The 26,347-nt window shown below is 35.5% G+C and overlaps 3 protein-coding genes across 3 annotated transcripts in view; 2 read left to right on the plus strand and 1 right to left on the minus strand.

Annotated features, from left to right (window-relative positions):
* The window catches only part of LOC149945687 (cubilin-like), a 35,453-nt gene extending 33,786 nt beyond the window's left edge, over positions 1 to 1,667 (minus strand). Inside the window, exons 1-2 of the mRNA XM_090176677.1 lie at positions 1,655 to 1,667; positions 1,215 to 1,472 (exon numbers count right to left, since the gene is read on the minus strand). Of these exons, the coding sequence (XP_090032803.1) occupies positions 1,215 to 1,472; positions 1,655 to 1,667 (271 nt within the window). The remainder of the gene's footprint in view (positions 1 to 1,214; positions 1,473 to 1,654) is intronic.
* A 22,506-nt stretch (positions 1,668 to 24,173) lies between these two features.
* Positions 24,174 to 24,842, plus strand: LOC149945688 (zinc finger MYM-type protein 5-like). The gene has a single exon (XM_090176678.1). The coding sequence runs from the start codon at positions 24,174 to 24,176 to the stop codon at positions 24,840 to 24,842; it is 669 nt and encodes a 222-aa protein (XP_090032804.1).
* A 63-nt stretch (positions 24,843 to 24,905) lies between these two features.
* Positions 24,906 to 26,104, plus strand: LOC149945689 (uncharacterized). Its single transcript, XM_090176679.1, has 3 exons — positions 24,906 to 25,162; positions 25,207 to 25,356; positions 25,723 to 26,104. Exons 1-3 carry the CDS (start codon positions 24,906 to 24,908, stop codon positions 26,102 to 26,104), a joined length of 789 nt encoding a protein of 262 aa, XP_090032805.1.
* The last annotated feature ends 243 nt before the right edge of the window (positions 26,105 to 26,347 follow it).

Raw genomic sequence — 26,347 nt, forward strand, 5'->3', positions numbered from 1 at the left:
AAAGAGTGAACAGAGAATGGTCCCCCTGTTTAACACAGAGTTGATATTGTACTTCACCTTAAGTGGAACTCTCCAAACAGAATTCCATGAAGAATCAGTTTTCTAAATCCGTACTTACCATTTTGTGGATGGCAGTCACTGATTTGGCGAGTCCTTAAGCTGAATCCTGATCGCGTTGTTTGCCGATCCGTCACAAATCGAACTAATTTCTCAAATTCGCTAAACATGAACACTTCTGTAGGAAATAAAATATCGTGTTATCACATTTTAAAAATTACTTTAAAATTCTTACGACCTGCCCAAATTACAAAACATCAAATTTGATTAAATCGATAAAATGTATAAAAATATAATTGTGGCGGATATTTCATCGTTTCAAAAAGTGAAGTGACGGGGCGCGTTCCTCTCATTTTGAGCGGTTTTTGTCATTTTTAGCAAAATTGAGCTGTAAAATATCTTTTGTAAAGAGCGCAAAATCGAAATGAGAGGAGCATTTATATATCCGCCCAAAAAGAAAGAAAAAGGAGCAGCGAAAACTTTACCTCTCAAAAAAGAGCGAAATGAGAGTAGCGAAATTTTTACCTCTCAAAAAAGAGCAAAAAGAGAGGAGCGAAAATATCGCCACTCAAAATTTAGCGAGTGCGAGCTGAACGGTTCTTTAAAAGTGCCCATCACTAAAAGAGTGAAGTTTATTTTATACTGATGTTGTAAACCGAATATTTCAGTCTTTTGAGACACCAATTATACGTCACAGTCGTATTTCAAAACTTTTTTTGATTTATTATACCGTGGTAAAGATGATTTTTAATATTCACGATTTGATAAAACCAGGTACCTGACGAAGAAACATTTGTGTTTCGACAACAATATACCCAAATATATTTTGTGAACGACCTAGGTGGGAATTCGAAATTTTCACCCAGTGCCACTAGTTGGAATCGAACCTAATTCTTTTAGTTATGATGTCGACCTTCAAATTATATATCTTTATGAGCTTAAATCTTATAATAAAATATAACTGCTATAAACAGGTTGATCTAGGCCGTGAAAAATGGTAATCCTTTAAATTTGAAATTTGGGCAATCCTGCAGCAGCGAATTGGAACTAGTATTTTCCAAACACACGAATTTCATCATCAGGTACCCGGTTTTATCTATAATTTTGATATTTTTAAATAGATTAGAGCAGGTGTTTAGAACAGCCTAAGATATTACTTATAGCGTTAGGAGGCAACGATCCACAGATCCTCTCTCCATTAATTTCCAAGTAATCGTACACGCAACCGTCGCTTTGCTCGACGTCAAACCTCAGGAACGTCACTTCGAGACCGCATACGTCCGGCGAAACTTGTCTGAATACGTATCGGCAGTCAACGTCATCTCCGTAGTCTTCTGGGAAATGTGGACTGGTCACGAAGCTCTCTTTCTCGTGGAACTCAGCTGGCCCACACACTTCCGAAGATGGAGCATTTTCTAAGAGATAAGTATAGCGCCAGTTAGTAGAGATAAAGCTAGAAGCTAGTTTTCGACGGATTGTTTTTCGCGTTTACTCGACGATGTCGAAAATTTTAGAGATTAAAGACGACGCTATACTTCTGTCGAGATTATGTCAAATTTCGTAGAATACTTAGTGTTTAAAATATAAAATGTCTTACTTATTATTACCATTTTCAAGCTGAAGAAGAGAAAAATATAGAGTAATGGAACTGTGACGTGCTAGTACGTCACCCATGCTCCTATAAATAAATTGCGACCAAAATGGCGGCCATAACTACGGATTGCAACTACTCTAAGGTATGCTATTCATTTTCTAGTGCCATGCCATAGCCGTCAGAATACATCAGGCCATAAAATACAAAAAAAACTAAACACATTCTGGAACGGATACTCCGCATTTGGTCGCCGCTAGAGGCCGACTCTACGCTAGAATTTTTTTTGTAAATGACGTCATAATTTTATCTTTTTGATCGAAGAACATTATCTGCTAATTTAGCAATAACAAATGGGTAGTTTTCGTAGGACAACATTTTTAAAGGTAGGTTTTATTTATCAATAATTTTTCTTTTATAATTTTAAATGTAAAAGATAAATGATTAGTATTTCTAAGTTATTCAATAGGATTATGACATTAAAACATGATAGTTTATACAATTTCCTCTCCTTTATTTTCAGTATTGCGTCTGAACTGAGCCTAAGCCTAGGCTTTTTCTAATGATTCAATAAAACCAAAAGTTCCTATTAAGCATTCTCTGATATTTTGAGCAATGGGTCGTACACAGTATATGTATTGCTTTGTAAAAAACTGCAAAACAAACGATAGAAAAAATATTGGAGATGAAAAGTCAAAAGAAGAAATTGTTGATAAGCTTAAAGGGGTTAGTTTTTACACTTTTCCACAAGATAAATCTCAGAGGAAAGCTTGGACGAAAGCTATTATTAGCAAAATGGTTGGGGATGAAGAAAATAAACCAAATTGTGTTGTTATACCTCATAACTCTCGCCTATGCAGTGAACACTTTACATAATCAGATTACTACATAAGATTAGGCACAACTAAAAGGAAAAGGCTTTTGCCTCAAGCTATTCCTTCAAAATTTGAAGATGCCCCGGTTTTAAAAAAACCGAAACTTGAAGATGCATTTTGGAAGTCCAACTAGTAAAAGACCTCCATTAAGTCCTATGGCAGAGGGCAGCTCTAGTCAAAGCCACACAGCTCAAACCAATTGCAGCACCAACACACGTTTCACTCCTTCAAGCAGAGAAAGACCTAAGTTAAGTCCTGGTCTGAATGTAGTTAAAGTTTTATCGCATTTGAAAAAATTAAGTGAGAATAAGCCCCCTATTAAGCCCTTTAGCAGTTGGTATTTTGAAACAACCCTTTACAGTTCAAACCAACAATAGTAGCACCAATATATGTTCTACTTCAATTATAGAAAGTCCAAGTTCTATGGCAATTAATGAACCCATGCAGGGTAGTGTAGTCACTTCTAAACCACATTAGTTAAAAAGGAAAAAGCTTTTTATGGAACCTGAGCCTTGTATCAATCGGAGTCCAAATTACATAAAAAGACTGCTTTCAAGCAGTGATATTGAGACATCTGTTGTTAAGCAAATTAAAGCGGTACATTCCAACTCATCAAGTCTGTCAGTTTTTCAAGACCCTTTGACTCTATTATGTGTATCTCAAAATATAATTACGTCATTAGATGACCGAGGCAATACATATCAGAATCTCACTACGCCATTAGAAATAGCCAAATATCTAAGGTTGATGTTGGAGTTCAAGCATCAGTTGTAAGTTCTGGAAAATCAAAAACAACCCGAAGATCACTTTCTACTCGTAAACAAGGAAGAATAATTGTGAAACTGAAGAAATAAAATCATAATTGCAAAGGAAGGTTGAAGATCTCACGATGGAAGTAAAGAAGAAAAGACAAAATAAAGCACTTGATGGTCAATTAACACAAATTCAAAATGGTTGCAAAAATGGTAGTCTAAAAGCAAAGTTCGTTATAAAACAAGTTATGGCTTTTGGAAAGAAAAAAATAAAAGTTTCAAGAAAATACTTTAAAAGTATGTTGCATTTGGAGTACGAAGTCACCATCAGCCTATCGTAATGCAAAAGAGTTAGGATTTCTTCATTTGCTTGACCCAAAAACCCTGAAAAGCTATTTAGGAGCCAGTACTTGGGACACTGGCATAACGACATTGGTAAAGGCAAGGTTGAATTCCGATTTTAAGAAGCTAGAAAATGAGCATCAAAAATTTGGATCGGTAATTGTGGATGAAATGTACATTCATTCAAAATACGTTTACGACAGGAAGCTTGACAATTTTTTTGGTGAAAATGACATAACAGCATCTGAACTTGGAGTAACGGACTGTATCGCAACACATCTTTTATGTTTCCTGTTTCAAGGATTATCTAGTGACTATCGAATTCCTGTAGCGTATTTTTTTACAGCGAAGCTAGATGCCACATAACTTTACAAATATACATCAGACGTCATTTGTAAAATTGAGAAAGCAGGTTTTACAGTTGTGAGAGTTGTCTCTGATAATGCTAAGACAAACGTAGCTTCTTAAAAAATGTTTGCAAATGGTGACCTTTTACCTGAAGTTGAACACTTAAGCAACACCAACAGAAAACTTCTCTTGGCATTCGATCAATCCCATATAATGAAAAACATTAGAAACCAACATTTGGACAGAGATATGGATTTCATAGGATTAACCATATCATCTGAATTTTTACGAAAGCTTTACAGAGTTCAGAAAGGAAGTATTGTCAAAGTAGTTCGGTTTCTTAGTCGAAAATATGTCTACCCGAATAATATTGAGAAGATGAATGTTAAAAGAGCAGCTAGATTATTTGCTGCGGAAGTCACCAGCGCATTAAAAACTCTCATAAGAATCAACCATTGTGCTATTGAAGCCACTATTTATTTTATGGAGATGGTTCGCAAGTGGTATGAGATACACGATATTTGTAACCCGAATAAAGCGATCCGTATCAGAAATGAAAACAAATTGCCATTTTTTATGTCAATGATGAACGTTTGGATTGGCTTTTAGATGAATTTTTCCCATTTATAGAGCTGATTCAGCAAAATGCAACCCCACCAATGTCCAAATTTAGTCAAGACACATACGAAGCAATTTTCTTGACTACCCGAATAATATTGAGAAGATGAATGTTAAAAGAGCAGCTAGATTATTTGCTGCGGAAGTCACCAGCGCATTAAAAACTCTCATAAGAATCAACCATTGTGCTATTGAAGCCACTATTTATTTTATGGAGATGGTTCGCAAGTGGTATGAGATACACGATATTTGTAACCCGAATAAAGCGATCCGTATCAGAAATGAAAACAAATTGCCATTTTTTATGTCAATGATGAACGTTTGGATTGGCTTTTAGATGAATTTTTCCCATTTATAGAGCTGATTCAGCAAAATGCAACCCCACCAATGTCCAAATTTAGTCAAGACACATACGAAGCAATTTTCTTGACTACCAAATCAACTGTTCTACTGGTTAGAAATCTTCTCAATTCTGGATTTTTTTACATTCTAACCAGCAAAGCTTCAAGCGATGCGAAAGAAATGTTTTTTTAGCCATGTTCGTCAAATGGGTGGTTATAGCAATAGCATGGATGTACGGAGCTGGGTTAATGCAATTAAGTCAACACTTAAAATTGGTATAATCAAGCATTAAAAATATGGAGATGTCACCAGAGAATTTGAGCTTCAAAGCAGTTCTAGTGAACAGCTCAAAGAAATACAAAGTTTGGCTTGTTTGAAGAAGTCTGAGTGGTCAAAAGGTTATGCAATTAAAAAACTACCAGATTGTGTATTGGGAATACTCAAGCGAATAGAGAAAATAAATGTTAATGGTAAGAATGGTCTGAATACATATAAAAATATGAATTCTAACCTATGTTTCTGTTAATGTAAGATTCATGTCCAGTCACGTTGTGAAACACAGCAATTGCCATGATAGCTGGTTTTATTGTACGAGTTTCCGAAGAAAATTCATCGTGTCCTCAGTGTGTGAAACTACTTTACCAGCCTAGGAACAACTCTCAAATATTAACATATATCAACTACCAAGACCGCGGAGGATTAAAATATCCTAGCAATTTTTTGCTAAATGTATTGTTAGCTATAACTGATTTTGTAATGGCCGCTTTGCCATTTTTACCAAGACACAGCACACTGTAAATCTTAGAAGAATGTATATTACCATATTTCACAAATGCTATTAAGTGTGTGTGTGTGTGTGTGATGAGTATGAAAATTTAGTAAGGTGCTATTAAGAAAATATGTTAGACCTCTATTGGATAATTATGCCAAAGACGTAACTGATGTTAAAGAAAGAGTGAAGAAATATAACAAAAAACCGCTGTCCAGAAAGTATTTAACTCTGTGATATGTTTGTACCTGAGCCCAAAAGCGATTTCAGTGATAACTAATGTCATAGCCGTCTGAGTAAAAGTATTTGGAGGGCTATACTAATATTAATGTTAATAGTGTTTTGATTAAAAGCATAACTTGTGATATATTCATGCTAGCTATTTTCTAAAATAAAATTGAGATGGCTTTAATTAATTTTACTAGTATTTGATTAAAAGTATAGCTTGTGATTCATTAGTGTTACCTATTTCCTGAAATAAAAATAATTATTTGAAAAAAGAGCTTTTCCAATAAATTATCATAGGTTTAAATTAAAAAATAAATATATTTATAGTTGAGTGCTATGAAATATAGGCTCTAGCTCATTTTCAGTATCTTTTTTATTTCAAATCAAATTTCCCGGGTTTTGCTGACGTCATTTATATTTTTCTAGCGTATTGACAAATGAAATTCGCCATGCCGCCCCTATGGGATTTTGTATTATATGGCCTGATGTATTCAGACGGCTGTGGCCGTGCTCAATGAAACGCGTAGGAGGCGCTTTAAAAATTAAGCTCTTCTCACGCAGTACGAGTTTCAAATGAGAGAAGTTTTTGGTCGCTTTGGTACTCGAAAGCAATACCCCAGAAATAAAAATGACGCGTATTTTTTGTACCGTGTTTTAACCTAAAATTGTTAAAATTCTTTTAGAACCGTACTTGTTTTATGGAATGTTTTTTACGCGCTGGTCTAGGTATTCCCGACGTTTTGTAGGTATGTTCCCATTTCGCCTACAACCGTTCGCCTTTTCCTATTACACCCAAAAGCAATTTTGTTTTTTCCCATTTTGCCCTATTCTCATTTTGCCCTCTCCCATTTCGCCCGTTTGTTGTCGGGTGTTTTAACGGATTTACGAAAAATGGGGTATGGTAGTAAAACTGACATAGTATTTCTTTGTTTGGACTGTACGAAAGCGGAAAAACTCCGTATTACGCCATATTAGTTTTATTGCTATGACACCGACAATAACGGTTGTTTGTTTCAAAGAAAGTATTATGGAGATATGTTGCTGCATGTTAAAAGCCCGGTTGTGTTTTTATTTCTTTTAAATTTCGTATTATAAATTGGCCGTTTAGGGGTAAATAATAATAAATCAGCTAGGCTAATACCGAAGGCACCACCTTAGGCCTAAGTCATCATGCGACTTTAAATATAACCGTTTAACCAGTGTTGTTGTTTCTCTGCCTTTTGACTAAGATCGAACTGTCGTATCTGTTGTGCTGAAAAAAACAGCTCGTCGTGCTATTTAGGCGAGGTAAATAACGTTGAGCTTATTAAGCCCATATGAGCCTTTATATCCCTAATAAGTCCTAATTTGCCTGTTTTTCTTTATTAAGCTTATATTTTCGAAGGTAAGGTTAGGTTAGGGTAGGTGAGGTTAACAAATGAAATTTTCGTCATTTATATACTTGGTACATTGCAATCAATGAAATATGTTGTCAGTATTTCTAACATACCTCATTTTTTGTAGATTCGGTAAAATTCTCGACAAAACAATGGGTGAAATGGGATTGGGTGAAGTAGGGGTAAGCCGTTTTGTAGAGCGCTTTCCTAAAAGTTTTTAGTAAAAATACGTAAGATCTTGCGTTATCGTTTTAACACGTGTAACTAAATGAGGTAGACTTTTACTCAGATTATGCTAAAGATGGAGCTTTACAACATAAGGGGGCTTTCAAATTCCATTTCATGCACGCTCAGTGGCACAATCCAATTAAGACGTTTCACGAAGAATAACTCTGTTGATTAAACCATATGTAACAAAATGACTCATAAGTGTGCCATAGAAGTATCTTCTATAATGAGACCTTTGATGGGTTTCGTAGCTTTTAACTGTTGACGAAATAAGCGTCATCAACTTCAGAAGTGGGAAACGGTAGGTAAGGGTAGTAGACATTGAAAACTCCAAGAATTCCACAAGCAATTCTGTCTTTGGCAATTTAGTTTGGCTACTGCCTCGCGATCATGAGATATTGTTTCTATGGTTACCTTTTCAATAGCACAAGGAAAATAATAATGGAACATATACTGTCGAATAATTTTATGCTTCTTGTGAAATAAAGTTTCATTGGAAATTATCTTATGGAAATTATGGAAATATTATACAGAGACATACTTATAAGTCATTATGTTCCATATGATTAAACCTAGTGAAAATGTCCTTCAATAAGTTTTATTTTAGCCCATAAAATTTATATTCATTACACACTAGAGTTGCATGCATATACACCGAAATGTTTGTGGTACGTGAGAGCCTACCATTGGCTGCTGGACATGAGTTTGGTTTCCTCCGAACTTCGATCCAAAACCCTTTCCCAGATACTTGATGGTCAGAATGGAAGTAAAATGTCAATTCCTGAAGATTTCGATCGAAGGGAACTTCCTCTGCAAATATATAAATTTTTTGTAGGGTAGGTACATGTACTTGAGCAAGATACGGTGTAACCGTGTAGCATTAAGTTATAGCTGAATGATATTTAAAAAGAGCTGGAATTACTTCCGTTTGAGATTACTTTATAACAAGGATACCCGTCCGCGTGTTTCTATACCAGAGTGACTGTTATGGAACCAGTGGCAGTGGTATCCTTGATTATAAAGAAATACTAAAATTAAGTTACTTATTTTTTTTATGATGAACTCAAATGTTTTACACCACTATGTCTATGAACAAACAACGACCAACAATCTTGCTATCAAGGTTGTCTTTTAGTAGGCAGTACATTTTCTTTACAACTACTTTTACCAAGAAAAATTTCATTTCCTTCTTTAAATTGGTATATTCCAACTCTTCAGCCAGAATTTGTTTTTCTATTCAGCTAAATAATAACATAAAAATGAGATATCGTTTTTAAACCTTATACAATGATTTGTTTTAAAATTTTACTGATATTAAGAATAATACGCCTATATTAAAAGGTGGGTAAAAATGGCGACCTACCCAGCAAAATTTAAATTTAAAAGAGAGACCAATGATAAACTACTATTTCCTTACACGTCGTCTGAAACACAGACAAATTTAAACCGAAAACAACAAACTACGCAAAAGATGAAAACCGTTTACAAATAAACTAAAATTTCGCAGGGTAGGTCGTTATTTTTACCTACCTTTAAATATAGGTGTATCAGTTAGGTTAATAGCCTTGGTACCACTTTAGGCCCAAGCAATCGATCGAAGTTTAATGCCATTAATTCAGGTATCCGAGTTATATGTCCGCTGTCTGCGAAGGTAAATGAGTAATTGTTTGCCTTGGGTAATAGCCTAGCTGATTATTATTATTACCTATAGCTACATATTTAAAATATACTCAAATGGGGAACGCACTCTAGCAAAAGCAGCATCATTTCGCCAAAATCGACGGTCATCGCGCTTAAGCCTCGGTTTATTTTTTACCGTAGAAGGTTTTCAAGGCGGGAGGGGGGGAGGCAATCTTCATACTTCGTAAAAAGCGGCAAGGAACTTCATACAGTACCTTTATTAGTGCATTTATAGCTCATAAAAGAGGGGGAATTTGCACCCCCCCCCCTGTGGGCGCCCATGACCCTCGGCGTACTTGTATAGGAACATAGGATAAAATTTTAAAACCACCACCTAAAATCATTGCCTAGTGTAGGGAAAAGGCGGAAATAATGAGGTAAAATGGCGGCAATGACGTTTTAACAGAGGCTATACTATACCTGTTCTTCCTTGGTGCTGTCTGCCACAGAACCGCCTTCCGGCCACAGCCAAGTAGTCGTGTCGGCATGGTTCCGAATCGGGACCACCACCGCGTCCGTACGGTCTGATGGTGTCCGCTTCCGCCGGTTGAAGGTCGAACACGTGGAAGGTGACGACTACGAGGCATTCGTCGTCGGCTGCTCTCTTCACCCGGTAGGTGCAGTCGAGTTCCGCTCTGTACGGCAAAGGGTATCCGTAGCTGGTGAAGTTCCCTTCGCCTTCGTAGAGGCAGAAGTCGCAGATGGCGCCTCTGGGACTGACGATTGATGTGGCTACGCGCCCTAAAGTATACAAATAAAAAGGAACGTTAATTCATTACTTCGTGCTCATTTCTTTAACAATTCATATATAAGAACCGAGATATACGTTTTTTTTTCTTTTTCAACTTAAGACATTTTTAACCGAAATACATTATGTTCATTCCATATGGATTCCCCTAGTAGTTGAACTAGGGGTAGGCAAACAAAAAACGCAAAACTCGGATCAAATAGATCTTCGAGTAATACACCTTTTTGGTTTTAATTACGCGCATGCGCTTACGGCCCAATGTTTCTTAGAAGCAGACGACGCCATCTCTCCGTATGTTAACCATGGATAACGAATGTTCAGTGAAACTTATAATAAAACGTTGAAAGTGTTATAACAAATTTAGGAATTAAATTTAAATGAAAAAAGTGATTATATTACTGAATTTAAGAAAAAAAGAGCGAACACGAGAAAATATGACATGTAAGTGGTAACAGGTACGGTTTGCCGGACTTAGATCATGATGAAAATCTAGGCCTTGACGAAAACGTGGATGTTGCTCGGCCTTCTATTTCTACAGAAGTTGGAAAGCAGTAGCACATTAAACTATTTAGTATTTTGTTAAAATTTGAGGAAGCTCTACAATTTTTGTGTGGTGAGTTGATAGTGATATCGATTAATTTATTCCTGCTTTAATTCGTGACTAATTTTTCATTCTAAATAAATAAATTAATGGGCAGTTTCTTTACATCAAATCAAGATGTTACCCATCTATGAGATCCGTCAGTTACCTTGTGGTTATGGTACTTGACCCAGAGGCGTACTGTGGGTAAATGGTGCCCGGTTCTAGACAAAACAAATTATAATTAGCTTTGATATTCTAAAGATAGGAGTGTTTTTGGCACGGTTCAAAATGTACTCCTGAACCCAGGCTGGTACGCCTCGGACTTGTCAATTTTTATAGAACTATTTGTGGTGGGGCTTGTGATTTGGTTATTGGGTATAATTGTGTCTTATATTTTCTGTAACTTATTAGCAAGTTCTAAAATTTTTCTAATGGTTTATATATTTTTTGTATATCAGAGTCATGCAGGTTCGCTACTCTTTTACATGGAAAGGTACACCGGAGTGGAAAAATAACTGATATGGTTTACTCTAACCACTTCATTAGGATTACTAAGGATTTAAGTTTTAAGAGATTGAAAATTCTAAACTCCTGTATCTTTATTTTTATAGGAAATTTAAAAATAATTTCAATGTGGTATAAAATTATACAGCTAATTAAAACAAAGTTACTTTCTAAGCTCTTTTAGGTTTTTTTATACATTAATATTTGACTCAGATTAGAATTGTGAGATTTCTAACATTGATTTTGTGAAATGGAAATGTAAAATATATTCTATTTTTCTATGGTATATTGCTGACCTGCGTGTGAATATTAAACAACTCCTGTTGTAAGTTAGAAACCAACAAATCTAGAAATTTAAAAAACATTTTTAAAGAAAATTAGTTAATTACTTCGTAATATTTAAAAATGTTTAACTACATTGGTACTAATTTTAAATTTTAATTACTGATTTAATTTTTGGAATGATTCTGACTAATATAAGGCTCAGATTGGGCTCAACTGCAAATTGTAGACTCGGAATAAATTTAAGACTCGAATTGGACTTTCAGTCTCATTATGACAGTGATAAATTGATCCACAATAGAGTAGTATCGCTCTGTAGCTTTGGGCTATGGCCGCCATTTTGAGGGCAATTTTTTATCTATAGGAAAAAGCATGGGTGATGTTTCCTCTTTCAGTGCTCTAATGCTCTCTCGTAAAGTTCGGTTCTCAAATTCAGGTTGAATCATCCGTAGTCTGTCTGGGTTCCTTTATAACAAAACTTTAATCGAAAAGCCTCGGGTAATAGGTTAACTTCCGTAGGCACATTTCCATTCATTTCTGGATAAAATTTTCATGCAAATTATCTATTGGTGATATGGTTGTCTTTTTAATACTATCTTGTGGTGGTGTACGGTGGGACGAGTTTTCAATTTCTTTAGAATAGTTTTCCATATTATCTTCTATGGTTATATCTCTACAAGTGACAAGTAATTATTATGAAAATTTAGTGATATACCAATTCTTTGCTGCTGAACCAATTCATTCATAAAAACTTTATACTCTTCCTAGAAAGAAGGCATAATCGAATTATCTCTAGAAATTTAAGTTACTAAAAACTTAAAAAGGCTTAAGTTAAGGAACCAATTTCATTTAATATTTCGTAACTATCCAATTTCATATTTATTTATTCTTATCTAGCTGACTTTCTTCCCCACTAATTCACGTTTTGATTGGAGTATTATTATACTAGATGGTAAATTTAGCGTTGGAATCCAGTCCTGGGGCTCCGAAAATGTCTGCTACAAACCCTCAAATTCGGCGTTGGGCTCCAATTTTTTGTGTTTTTTTCTTGCCTAAAGGCGAGTTATCTTCTTTGGAAAGCGATTAAATATAATTAATTGAGCTCCATAAATACTTTTACAACCAAAGATAGTGCATCAAACCATATTTAATTTAATAACTTGTGTTTCAAAGTTACCCCTGAATTTTTCCCATACAAAATAGCTGGCGCGATTTCAAATATGGCGTCTAAAAGAAACAAGAATATGTTTGGCGCATGCTCACGTCCCTTCCCCTTTTCCGCCCCATTTTCTGGCCAAAAAGGAGTATAAACTAAATTAAAAATAAATAAAATAGCCAGAAATTCCAACGGTAGACCGGTTTCGTTCTATTTGGAACTCATCAGTACCGTGCGGGAAATCTGGCTGGCGACTGTCAAATCTAAAAGATAAACTAAGCCTAAACATTAAAAATTTCAAAACGCGTTGCATATAGGGAGCGAGCGATTGACGTGCAGCGCCTCTCGTGGCGAGCTCGCGCGTAACTTGGTTAAAAGTTTTCCCCCACCCCATTGAAATTAATGTAAAGTTGGCGATAATTAAACGTTAATTAACCTACCAAATGATATCAGAAATATTCCACTGACAATTTTTCCCGTTAATATGAACCTAAATGTAATATAAAATCGTCTTGAAAAATCGTTTATCGCTTTATAACATTCAAAAATATTATTTTTCCCGCGTCATGTAGATAATCGAACATCTGCTCGTCTAGGTAAAGTTTGCGTGGTCAACCCTCGTATTAGAAAGCAAATGAAAGGCAGTGAATCTTGCCCAGTTCTAAGCCTCGGTTTAATCTGCCGCGTATTTTCAAACGGAAAAACCCAAACGCTCCTTGTAATAAGAAACAAATAACGAAATACGTTCTAAGTAAATTAAACGCCAAAAATCCCGCGTTATTTGTTTCGTATTACAATTAGAGTTCGCCATCATTTAAATATAGTACTCGGGTTTTTGAGTTTCAAAATACGCGGTAGATTAAACCGAGGCTTAAGCCTGGGCTAGAGTCACCGCCTTCAAATTTTCGTTTACTTTAAAGATACATTGTGAACGAACCAATGGATGAAAAGTTATGAAACTAGCTTTTAAATAAACCTGGAAACTTATTTCAAGTCATATTTATAATTCACTGATGACAAAATTCGCGAAAAGTATTAATATCGTTCCGAATTACAACCTACTTGCTAAAATATCATTTTGCTTTCTAATACTCGAATTGACAACGCAAACTTTACCTAAACGAGTAGATGTTCGATTATCTACATGACGCGTTAAAAATATTATTTTTGAACGTTATAAAGCGATAAACGATTAAATATTTTCAGTGGAATATTTCATATACCATTTGGTAGGTTAATTAACGTTTAATTATCACCAACTTTACATTAATTTCAATGGGGGCGGGTAAAAACTTTTAACCAAGTTACGCGTGATCTCACCACGAGAGGCGCTGTGCGTCATTTTCGTTTGAAACCGACAAAGCGTATAGCAACGGAAAGCCGAAAAGAGGGGAGTGTGGTGGAGAATAGTTTCTATACTTGGGCGGCAGTAAGAAGTAACCAAATGTTGAGGTATAAAGTCAAATAATCCAACTTTTAAAAAATATATATATTTTTGCATTTAAGGAACACCCGAAGACATTTCTTTTAACTGGTATATGATTGGTTTCTGGTAAATAACATTTTAAAAATTAGACATTTTACATTGGGTGGACATCGAAAAAAAATAATTTTGAAAACTTCATATACCAGAAAAGAATCTTATTGCTGTGGAAAGATATGTTTTACCGTATTCAAAAATGCAGTAATTAATATTTAACCTAATCAAATTAGTCTTTTTTATAGGCATAGAAACAACTTAAACAAGTGCAAATTTTTTTAATATTATCTGACTACTCACGGTGGTATGACCACGTAAATCCATATGGAATGATCCAATAGACGAAATTAATAATAAAAAAAATTCGCGGCTTAAGATTAGAGGTTGGCATTCAGTTAAATAAACTATTATATGTAGGAAATATTTAACTATTGGATACTCTTATGCCAACCTTAGACGAATATATAGGGAACGGCTCGCCGGTAGCTTAGTTCAAGCTTTTCCCCAACTTTGGAGCAACTGGATGATTAAAGGGGGCAAAAAAAGGAAGTTTTACCAAGTGGTCGCATCAAAGTTCGTAGCGTAAAGTTTTTCATTGGTTTGTGGGTAAAAATTAATAATTTGAAAATGTTTGTCGCTCCGATTTGTTCAATTTTGAAATTATTTAATTTTAATTGGTTGCCGTACATTTTTCCATATAATTCCCACTAAAAATTAATATTTCGTTAGTGATATGCATGGTCGGAAAAAGCTTTTGTTCAAATTTGCGCAAAGATTTAAAGTAGCTATACAAGATCACAATTTGTATGAAATTTAAAAGTGTAGTTTAAGTAATTTACGATCCTCCAATCGCTACTCTATTTAAGCACATTTTAAAATTATTTCAAAATTGTTATATACGTGCGCGATAAATGTTTGCCAAGGCTAATTTTATTCAATGATTACTATTTCCGTCTCGAGGAATACAATGACACATTGTGTCACCGAATACCGGTAACAAGAAGTTATCTCAGGGATTATGATTAGGGAAGTACAAAGAAGTTGAAAGAAACCAAAGAAATCGAGAGTCACATCTCAAGAAAGGAGTCATTTCACATTCTTTTGTAGTTATTCAAAATCTCAGGTCCGTGACCTATAAGTTTCCGAATTTGTACTGCTGGCAAGTTTTTTAATGAGCTCTTACTCTAAGCGCACTTTCTGTACAACATTGATTTCCAATTGGAATTTAGGATTTATCTTTGTATGTCCTACTAACAATTAAGCATCTTAACTCATCTTTAAAACAAGTTCAAAGATTTAGAAATCTTTCCATTTTTTAATTTTTAAAACAAAATATAGTGGATAAATTAATATATATGATAAAACCAGTCCCAAGTGATCTAACAACTTTAATACCTTTAATTCAGAGAGCCGAGTTACAATGCTTAGGAGGGTGCTGGAAAATCCTTGATGCCACGTGAGCCAACAGCTCACTACACTTACTGTTACCGTTAACCACTACACGTTTCAAAATTATCATTGAAATTAGATTTAAAAATTCATTAAAATTTAATTGGACAAGTTAAGTGCGTTATTTGTACCGATAAAAGAATTTTGACAAATCAGATATCAGATTAATTGCAATTTCGTTCCTATATAATCAGATACAGTTGTAACGGATCGAAATGCAAACCAGGTAGTTGAAACCCGAAACTAATTCAAATTCATTGAAAGTCGATAGACAGAAAGATTGCTCATCTGGAGTTATCAGTTTCACTTATCCGCCGATCAAATTCCTTTCGAAACTTTAATACATTTTATTTTGCTTCCCAAGAATATATATACTAAACGTTTAAGTCAAATAGCTTACTGAATCTGGTGGGATGAAATATAGCAGATCGGTTACATGTTCTTGGTATAAGGAATCAGATATAATTGGAAATCAGATTTCTGAGTGGAAGAAACATAAAAGATAAACTTGATCTGACTAAATGATCTTTAGATATCTGAAAATTACGTCCTGAATAACCTGAATAACAGTGGGAAGAGGTACTTCAGACTAAGTTTGCTTACACGTTTCAAAATTACGTTAAATTAATGTTATTTAAAATAATTTAGAAAATATCGTTCAATAGAGCATTTATAATAAAATTAAAATAACGCGACTGATACTTCATGGTTTAAAAAAAAATTAATTGTTATAAACGTTAAAATTGCGAGCTTTCGGGTACGTGACCCCTTGTCAAGCAATTTTAACGTTTATAACAATTAAAAAAATTTTAAAACCATGAAGTCGTGTTATTTTAAGTTTATTATAAATTTTTAACCATGGATACAAAATTCAATTTATATGACAATAGATCATTTATTTTACAATTCTATAGCCCTTCTGTAACATTTTAACGATTATTTGTAGCAGACTGCTTTTTGCGTGACGGAACAAATATCTATCAATTATTAGGACTAAAGAAAAAATATCTTTAATAAAACTAAAAAAACAAGTATTATTGAAACACGAACTTAAAGAACTACGCAATGAAAAGGACTGCCACCATCTCGGTTCGAAAATGAACTTTTACATTCAAGCACAACGCAATACGATGACAATACGGTATTGAAAATCTTACTCTCAAGCAATGCAATTATAAGTATATTAATTTTAAAATTTGAGTTTGAATTTGCATTAAATAACCACTAACATATTATATTATTATTGACTTATTACATTTATCGTACATGTATCTAAGGAAGCGTTGCGAAAAACGTTTTATTTGTTAATTGAAGTCCACTGCCAAATGTATATATTACGTTTCCTAAGAAAAGTGAACCTTGGAAAAATAAATATTTTGCAAATTATATTATCATAAATTTACTATATAATTAAATATTTTCGTAGGTCAGTCCAAAAAATATTGACCTTCAATAATGGTAAGAAAGGAAAACCACTGTTTAATTTAATAAGGTAGAGTAGAATTCGACGCGGTTCAATAGTCCCAGAACATTAAAAACGAATCCAGAAATGTACACATGCCGGGAGCAACCGCCATTTTGAAGTACGAGTCGATAAGGGTAATCCCCGGAAAGGGGAATTCAACGTGCTAGGTTTGCTATAGCTGCCTATCAATTACCTTTTTTCATTCAATATATACTAAGTGAATGGGAAATCCCCGAAGGTCATTGTCCACAATGTCAGGATAAAAGTATTATCATAACAAAATAACAATAAGTGTGACAATTAGCAAAAATCATCGCCAATTTTATTTTCAGAGTTATTGAGATATCAAGGTTTGAGAAACCCCTAGTTAGGCTATTTTCTAATTATCCCCAATGTGAAATATTTTTACTGCCAAAGACGATAGTACACTACTTAGTTCGGTTACAAGTCCAAGTCGTAGCTGGACGAGAGTGTCGTTGTCGAACAAAGGTTTGGAAAGAAAATAAGCATTAAAACATTGGAAGTGTCACACACGAGTAGCTATCTGGAAAAATGGCTCATAGAAACGTTCACATTACATTTGGTGCCTTTAAATTTCTATTGGATATTTTATACAGTTTTTTAATTTTGTAATTACGACATATATTAGAGAGATTAAGCATGCTTTATATGATAAAACACGTACGGAAAACGCCTATAGAGTGTTACTTTTACTACATTATTTATTGTTTTAGGATTGTTGTTCTGTTAAACTCTCGTCATGACTTAATTCAAGTTATTTAATTCCTAATTTGAACAAAATTATAATAATAAAAGAACCGTTTGGAAGTTATCTCTTCGCGTTTCATTTTACGTTATTAAGTTTATGTCCCGGTCCAACCTAGTCAACAACGAATTAAATGACACTAAACGGTTTTTGTTACGATATATTAAGAAATAATGCTAATATACTTAACAGCCAAAAAGTTTTTGATTGCTTATTATAATGCGAATATTTTTTCACCAATTTAATTTTTAGACAGAATTGAAATCGTGTTTTATGTAAATAGTAAATGGTGAAATCAAAGATAATTTAAACTCGTACCCTAGATTCGAAATCACTCTCTCGCGCGTTGCCGATAGCGTTTACCCACTTCCCGCCGGAACTCAGAAAAAATTCGCTCCATGGTTTGCGCCTTACCGCAACCACGGCCAACTTCGATCACGCGCTGCCGCGCGTGATCGAAGTTGGTCGTGCCGCAACCGATGGAGCCCGATTTTTCTGAGGTCACGTGCCGGAAAAGGGTAAACGCTTCGTAACAAAACCGTCAATGGGAAAGCTCTCAGTATTCGAATCTAGGGTACGAGTTTAAATTATCTTTGGTGAAATCCCATGAATGTTAATATCGGTTTCCGTCACTAGATGGGGTAATAGCTTGCTCAGTATGGCACTACGTTGAATGCGTTATAAACAAGATAACCACATTTCACGGAGTTTTAAATACACACAATCCTGCCGAAGTATTAACTATAATTTAAATATTAAATTTAAATTTCAACAAATTTTCAATCATCTTGTACATTAATTTAATAAACCCAAGATAAATTTTATGGAAAATAAATTTTTCGAGTTATCTGGTTTTGAAAATAAAGTAGTGAAACACGAACACTTTAATTTTAATTAATTTTTAGACAAATCGAATATTTTGAGTTTCCTGGTTTTTGAAATACGGTAATGTAACGCGAACGAGTTAGATGGTGCCTGACTGCCGGTATCAATTGGCACGAAATTCAAATATGCCAATAGTACGTACACGAGTTGTGGGGTTCCTTTGAACTGGCTAGAATTATCACCAAAATTTAAAAAAAAATAATGCAACCGAAATCGTAGCTCAGAAATGATCAGTACTAACTAAAAATATAATATTCAACCAAGTCGCTCTTAATTAAATAAAAATATGTAGGTTTTAAGTCAAAAATCGCCCAAAACCACTAAAATGGAAAAATGATTAACTTCTTGGGCTAGATTTAAAAAATATATATATTGGGATACCGAGGCGGGTAAATGTAGCGTCGAACTGTAGATATCGTTGAAATTTATAACCCTAACTGGTAAAGAGTTATGTACGACACGGCGGCATCGGCTACACTGTACGAGAAAACATTTCAGACAAATCCCTTGGATTGTGTGTAAAAACGGAAATTACTACGTTTTGCAAGTAACTAAAAACGCTAATTTAAAATATTTTTATAATAATTAAGGGCATAAACTTGCCTTTTCATTTAACATAAAATCACCCAGTAGCTCACTTAACTACTGGATTTAAGTCCGCTTTATGAAAATAGCAGACGCGTTGTGTTTTGAAAAAGCAAATTGTCTCCTTAGCAAACAAAATTAAAAAATTGTAAGTACTAGAGGACTTAAGCTATTTTCACCAATGGGGAAGAGGGTGAAAGGTCACGCTTTTTCATTGCCAAAAGAAGGGCAAAGGGCAAAAACCTTTTACCCACTTTTCCATTTGTGGAAATAGCTTAAATAGTACTCATCGATAAATTCTCAACCAAGGTACAGATTCAAATCTATTTATTTCTTGTGGAAAGTCGCTACGCGAGAAGGTGTCAAAAACTACAGTTAACGTTATATTCCCCTTAATAACACCCGTATTTCTCGACTTTCAACTTGAACTGACAATCAAATTATTCTCAAACCATTAAAAGTTCATATGAACTATGGGGTCATGAGTATTATTTGGATTTAAATTTAGGTCGGAAATGTTAAAAGCGTTGGGAAGTCACAATTTTGGCGTAAAGCCTAAGAGATAATGATTTTAATTTTGTCTACTTCCTGCTATCAAGTTATTTTATACGATAAAACATTATAACTCCCGAGAATATTAAGTTTTGAAATGAAAACGACTCGGTGGCGTTTATCTAACCCAGTTTTCTCAGAATCGGCGTTTCTCCAATTAAGAAAAAAATCCCATATTGGCCGGGAAAAGTCATTGTCACGCCTTCCTTTTTGAGCGCTACAGCATCCGGAAGCCGAGGCTCTGTGCCTTTTCATTTTCGTAATTGTTTTCTGTTTTGGGAAATCTTAATTTCGTTTTCACTTGAGCGTCGAGGAAGCCGTTGTTTTTGTTGAAGACTGAGAAAACTATCTCAAGCGAGAAATGCCTTTCACGTGCGCTCCAAACAATTAGAGTTCACTCTTCCGTTCACTCTCCCGCCAGGATCTGCACTTCGCTTTAATAAGCTGGCGAAGAGACTCGCTTTGTGTGGGAAATCCCTGGAGTCTATTTTTCACGAATCTTTTAAAATACCTGAATTTAAAGCGGTCGTCAGCGTTTGATACGGAGCTTGATTTCAAGGTCTCTATTCGTAAGAAAAAAAAAAGGGTATGACGGCCGAATGGGGAAATTTTATCCTTTTGGGAAGTTTGTAATTATTATCCCAGCCGATGACAACTTGTACGTTTTTACACGCTCGTAATAACTACTGCGGAAACATAATTACGACTAATTTGAATAATGTTGTATAATTGGCCGTTGAAATTGCGCATAATGTTATATTTATATTTTTATACATGTATAAATTTGAAATTTAAATGAAATTAAGGTTTTAAAAAAAATTTGGTCGTTTTAACTTCTTTGAGATGTATAAAGATTTATTTCAATCAAAATGAATAATCAGAAAATCTTAAATTACAGAAAATATGACTTTCAAACCATAGAATCAAACATTAATCAAAACTATAGAAAAGATAAATTTAGTCTAAACTAAACTATTGTGTGGCATAGTACTCTACTCTTAATCTATTCAAACACCAAGTACACTAAACTAATCTATAGAATGACAGCGTACACAGAGTACGCTACTCTAAACTACAGAAACACCATGTGGATAACTATAGACATTAGTTCAAACAGTGTACATACCTATAGACATTAGATCAAACACAGTGTACATATCTATAGATATTAGTACAAACATTTTCTGCATATCTATAGACATTAGTTCAAATATTGTGTGCATCACTATTGACGTTAGTTCAAAGACAGAGTACATAACGATAGACATTAGTTCAAGCATTGTGTGTATATCTATAGACATTAGTTCAAACTCAGTGTAGATAACTATAAACATAAGCTCAAAGTAGGTGCTGTTCTATTGCGATAAAGTGCAAGTGAAGGGTTGATTTTAATGTAGAGGTGTACTGTAATAAAATTTTTGAAGTGAAAGCCTTAATTTTATTAACTATCCCCTAACCTTTCCGAGACACTTGTTCAAGTTCCTAAAAAAATGTCGTTGATATCTTGGTTTTGTCAATTGGACTTCATTTTACTAACTAACATCCCACTTTTGTTAATTGTAACCCGGCCACCTGAATTAAAGGCTTCAAAAGTCGCTTGCTGACTTAGGCCTAAGGTGATGCCTTGGGTATTAGCCTAGCTGATTTAAAAAAACGAGAGTAACTTGGTCAAGTTGGTTAATAGAATACTGAATCCATTGAAAAATATGGATTTTACCAGTTGACTCTTTCCTTTCCATTTCAGATACATTTATTTATAATTATATCGGTTTTATTAAGATAATACCACGTAAATTTCGCTAAATGAACCTCACCCGGTTTGGCCATTGCTATTTACCCCCAACTTGCGAGAGTAAATAGTATGATTCGCGCGGCTAAGGCTATTTCCCACCAAAACCGAGATATCTATCATTTTGGGGGGAAATAGCCGGCAACCAGTGCCGGCCTTAGGCACGTGCCACACGTGCAACCGCACGTGGCCTCGCGTTAGCCAGAGGCCTCGCGCGAGGTCTCTGGTCAACGTTAGTGGTCTTCTAGTTTTCCCTCTTCCCTCTTGTCGCTTGGCAGCCAAAATTATGGTTTCGTTTACCTCGAGTATCTCATTTTCTAAGCCGATAAAAGTACAACAGTGTGTCAGAATTTATAGACCGGTGTACCTAGTAACAAAGACCATACCACCGGAGGCCTATCATCATAGTGCCCTACGCCAGCGTCCACCTAGCCCGGACAGGTGACAAATCCAGTATGGGTAGCAGAACCCTACTACTGATGGTCTCACCTTTGACGCAAGCCACTCAACCCAGCAGAAGGTGCAGCAATGGGTGGACCAATCCCCACTTCGCACACAGCAGTGGGATTTAGAATGGATGCTCTAGCAACTCCAGCCGACACCCTACCTACGTAGGTAAGGAGCCAAGCCCTTTGGAGAGAGCTCCTAAAGGGGAACGACGAGCACACAGCAGCCCAAGTAACCCGGCACAGCTGGCACCGGAGATCCCGGTGGGCCCCAAAAGGCCGGGAAACAGGACCGTCGTGCCCGCCTATGGAGGCCCGCCGCCCCACAGCAGGCTACCAAATCCGCCGAGGCGGCCAGCTTGCCTGGACCCTCTCCGTTAGCCTGAACCGAAGTTCAGTATCCAGCCCAAACCTGACCGAAGTCGGAGGTGGAGATAGGACCATTTGATCAGAGCTAACATCTCCCAGTGCGCCACCGCCCTTATGGGTTACAAGAGCCGGACCCCGACTCCCCGGTAAAGCCACCAGTTATTGCACACTCTAACCCATTTAGGGCCGATAAAAGTACAACAAGCAATTTCAAAATTTTTAAACTATAACAATAACCATCGCATAAATAATCAAATAACATACATAGTGACATTCAGTAGCCTAGCCGCCCTAACGATTGACGAAACCGAATCGGTCGTGCATTTTTTGTTACAGCGAGATACATGACGACGGCATTATCGTCATATTAAGCATGGACTGTAGTTCAATGGGGGGTTTTTTTTTCATTGCTGTAGTATCGTTCAATTATTTTTTCTTCTTCATGTATTCTGCTTTATCACAAAAAGTAGTGAGGGAGTGCTCTTTATTTCTAAAACCATAATACACAATTTCTGTACTTTTGACTCCAACTTCGCGGCCTTCAATATATTTCAGGTCGAGCCCTAGCGCACCCGGGTTTATCCGTACACACGCATATGAACTAAAACGTGCTTTGAGTATTGTCAAAATAAAAATGTGTGTTTTCGTCGTTTCGTGTATCCGCTATATCCACCATTGTATATTCGTAACGATTTCTAATTAAAATTTACCCGGCTTAATCCCGTTTCAATGGACGGATTTTGAAATGACGTTTTAGCGCGAGACACTACAGGTACATGTCTTGGGCACACAGCCTTCTTTGCGTGCTTTTTTGACCATAACATGTAGAGGTATTTTCACGCGCAAAATGAATTTTAAAAGCCGTCAATTTAGAACAGTATTTACGCTTTTCCGAAAATCGTTCTGCTAGAAAAAATACCTTGCCATGACTCACTATTGATTCTTTCGGCTGAATAATTATAATACAATATAATATAATTATAATATTAGTATTTTTATTGAAATACTTTAAAGCTGCGTTCAGACTATGTGAAAATATTACGTTAGCGTCGGTCGTGTTGTTTCGGTTATGTTGGTCGCGTCGGTTCGTTCATTTCACTGTTCAGAAAGGAACCAAGCTTGCACGGAGATTAACATAAAAGGTGATTGTTCATCCAATCAAAGCTCAGTAATAACGGCGGAAAAAATGAAATAATTTTGCCTCTGATTAGTTATAGTATTTCGATGGTTCTAAAGGTCGCCACTTCCTACAGACAGCAATGATGAGGCATAAGGCTAATTGTCTGCTACGAACTTTTTGAGCTTTAAACCGAGACGCAACGAAATGAAAAAATGTAAACGACACGCGCGAAAAATTAAAGTCTCTGTTGAGAAGTCTGAACGGTGTAAGAAATCGAAAGAACCGACACGATCGACGCAAACGTCATATTTTTACATAGTCTGAACGTTGCTTTAGTATTACACAACGTGCCAGGTAAAAAAGGTAAGCTAGCTTCGTACAAAATGTGGCTTCGTCTTCAAGTTTTAAAATATTGGACGTAACGTAGTTTCCCATTAATTTCCAAACAGGATAATTCGAATTACATGAAAAGTACTCATAATACAAACAGCAGTAATTTTTAACAATTAATTTACTATGAGTCATCGAGAACGTGATTCTGGTCGGACTTGGGAGTCCGGAGGATCAAAATTAAAGTAGCGTAAAAAGTTCGAAGATGATCTAAAAAAACCAAACCCCTTAGTAATTATTTTGCCAGAAAGATCGATTCGTCTGCTGCAGGGATTTCTGCAGAAAGCTCTAGTTCCTTTAACGAAGCAGAAATCGAACTATTTCCGTCAGACCATGATGAATCTGGATTATCTGGGCAACAAAATTCGTCATTAGTAGAGACAGTAGCCCCAAGGACGATGACGCTTTCGTTTTTGCCCAGTGACCCTGCTATGTGGCCGACTAATTTAAGGGATGACCAGAGGACTGAATTGGTGAAAACCGGACCCGTGCAAATCACTGATCATGATTTTCCGGAAGATACCAATGGTAGAAAATTTTCAAAGCAGCATTTTTATCGAAGAATTAGCAATGGTTGGTGGGTATATTCAATTAGTAATGACTCTCTGTTCTGTTTCTGCTGCAAGTCGTTTTCAAACCGTGATATTAAACTTACAAGTACCGGATATAATGATTGGCGTCATTTATCTCAATCCTTATGTGAACATGACAGCGCTTCTGATCATATTCAGAGCTTACAGAAATGGAAAACTTTGGCTGTGGCATTAAATAAAGAGTCTACACTAGATGATCATCATCAACGAATTATAGACATTGAAAAACGACATTGGCGATCTGTTATGGAGCGTTTGTTTGCTATTGTCCAGACCTTGGCAGAAAGGTCATTGGCATTTCGGGGGCAGTCGGATAAATTATTTTCACCACATAACGGAAATTTTTTGGCGCTAGTAGAGTTGATCAGCAAGTTTGATCCGGTTATTTCAGAACACGTACGCCGTATACAAAACAAAGAAGCAATGGATCATTACTTGGGGAAAAGAATTCAGAATGAAATAATTGATTCGTAAGCTAACGCGATTCTAAAAAAGATCGTGTCAAACGTAAAAGATTCAAAATATTTTGCAGTTATAATGGATTGTACGCCAGATTTGAGCCACAAAGAACAACTTTCCATATTCCTACGATGTGTGATAATTCAAAACGACTCTGTTGCAATTAAAGAACATTTTCTGGGCTATTTATATATTACCGACAGCACTGGACTGGGACTTGCTAACGTTTTCCTTGATTTTCTTAAAACTATGAGTTTGGACATTGAAAACTGTCGTGGTCAGTCCTATGACAACGGATCCAATATGCGAGGGCAGTACAAAGGCGTTCAAGCTAGGTTAAAGGAAATCAACAATCGTGCTGTTTTGTTTGAATAAAAAGCATTAAAGTACTCAAAGAAAACCTGATTCACGTTCAAAAAGCACTTCAGGACGTTGCTGATAGTAGTAATGACCGTGTTGCTGTTTCTGAGGCAACAAGTCTTGCTAAGGAAATTTCTTCATTTCAGTTTATTCTATCAACGATTATATGGTATAAAATATTGTTCGAAATTAATAAAGTTCAAAATCCATCAATGGTAGTAAGTGAAGTCACCAAATTAATTTCCGCAACAAAATTGTTTCTGCAAGATATGCGTTGTGATTGATCATTTGATTATATTATTGCAGAGGCTAAAGTCGTAGCGTCCACACTAAACACAACTAATACATTTCCTGAAAAATGAATTCGCCGAAAACGTAGACAATTCGATTATGAGGCTGCAGACGTGCCTCTTAGTGGAGAACAGCAATTTAAAATCGAATTTTTTAATGTATTAATTGATGTGGCCGTTAAATGCCTTGAAGAACGTTTCTAACTTTTGAAAACATTTTGTGATATCTTTGGTTTCCTGTGCAGCACTAAGCAGATGGAACAATTTAAAGACGAAGAATTTAAAATATCCTGTGATAAGTTAGAGCTTGCTTTAACAGATTCTGCCACCAATGAAGCTGATATTACTGCGGATGAGTTATATTCAGAAATTAAAACTCTTATTAGAATGCGATCAGCCAAAAATTCAATGAAAGCTTTAGAACTTGTGCAATATATACATAAAAATTCGTTGACTGAAATTTTCCCAAATCTGATGGTAGCTCTTCGAATTATGCTAACACTGCCTGTTTCAGTTGCTAGTGCAGAAAGAAGCTTTTCTAAGCTTAAGCTGAACAAAACTTACCTTCGAACCACCATGACTCAAGAAAAACTATCTGGATTAGCAATGATTTCAATTGAAAATTAAATAAGTCATTCGTTAGATTTTTCAACCTTAATTGACGATTTTACCGCCAGAAAAGTGAGAAAGATTGCATTTTAGTTGTATTTGTATACTTCAATATAAATAAAAATGCATACTGATAAAAAGTGTTAATAATTAATAGAATAAAACGTCATTTAACGAAACTATTTAAAAAATGCGCCAAAAATATTGGCCAAAACTAAGGCCTCGCAAGGTGACTTTGCATGTGGCCTCGCAAAGCGTAAG

This window comes from Leiobunum rupestre, chromosome 5 (assembly GCF_980474605.1).
Source record: "Leiobunum rupestre chromosome 5, qqLeiRupe1.1.hap1, whole genome shotgun sequence".
Taxonomy (NCBI): domain Eukaryota; kingdom Metazoa; phylum Arthropoda; class Arachnida; order Opiliones; family Sclerosomatidae; genus Leiobunum; species Leiobunum rupestre.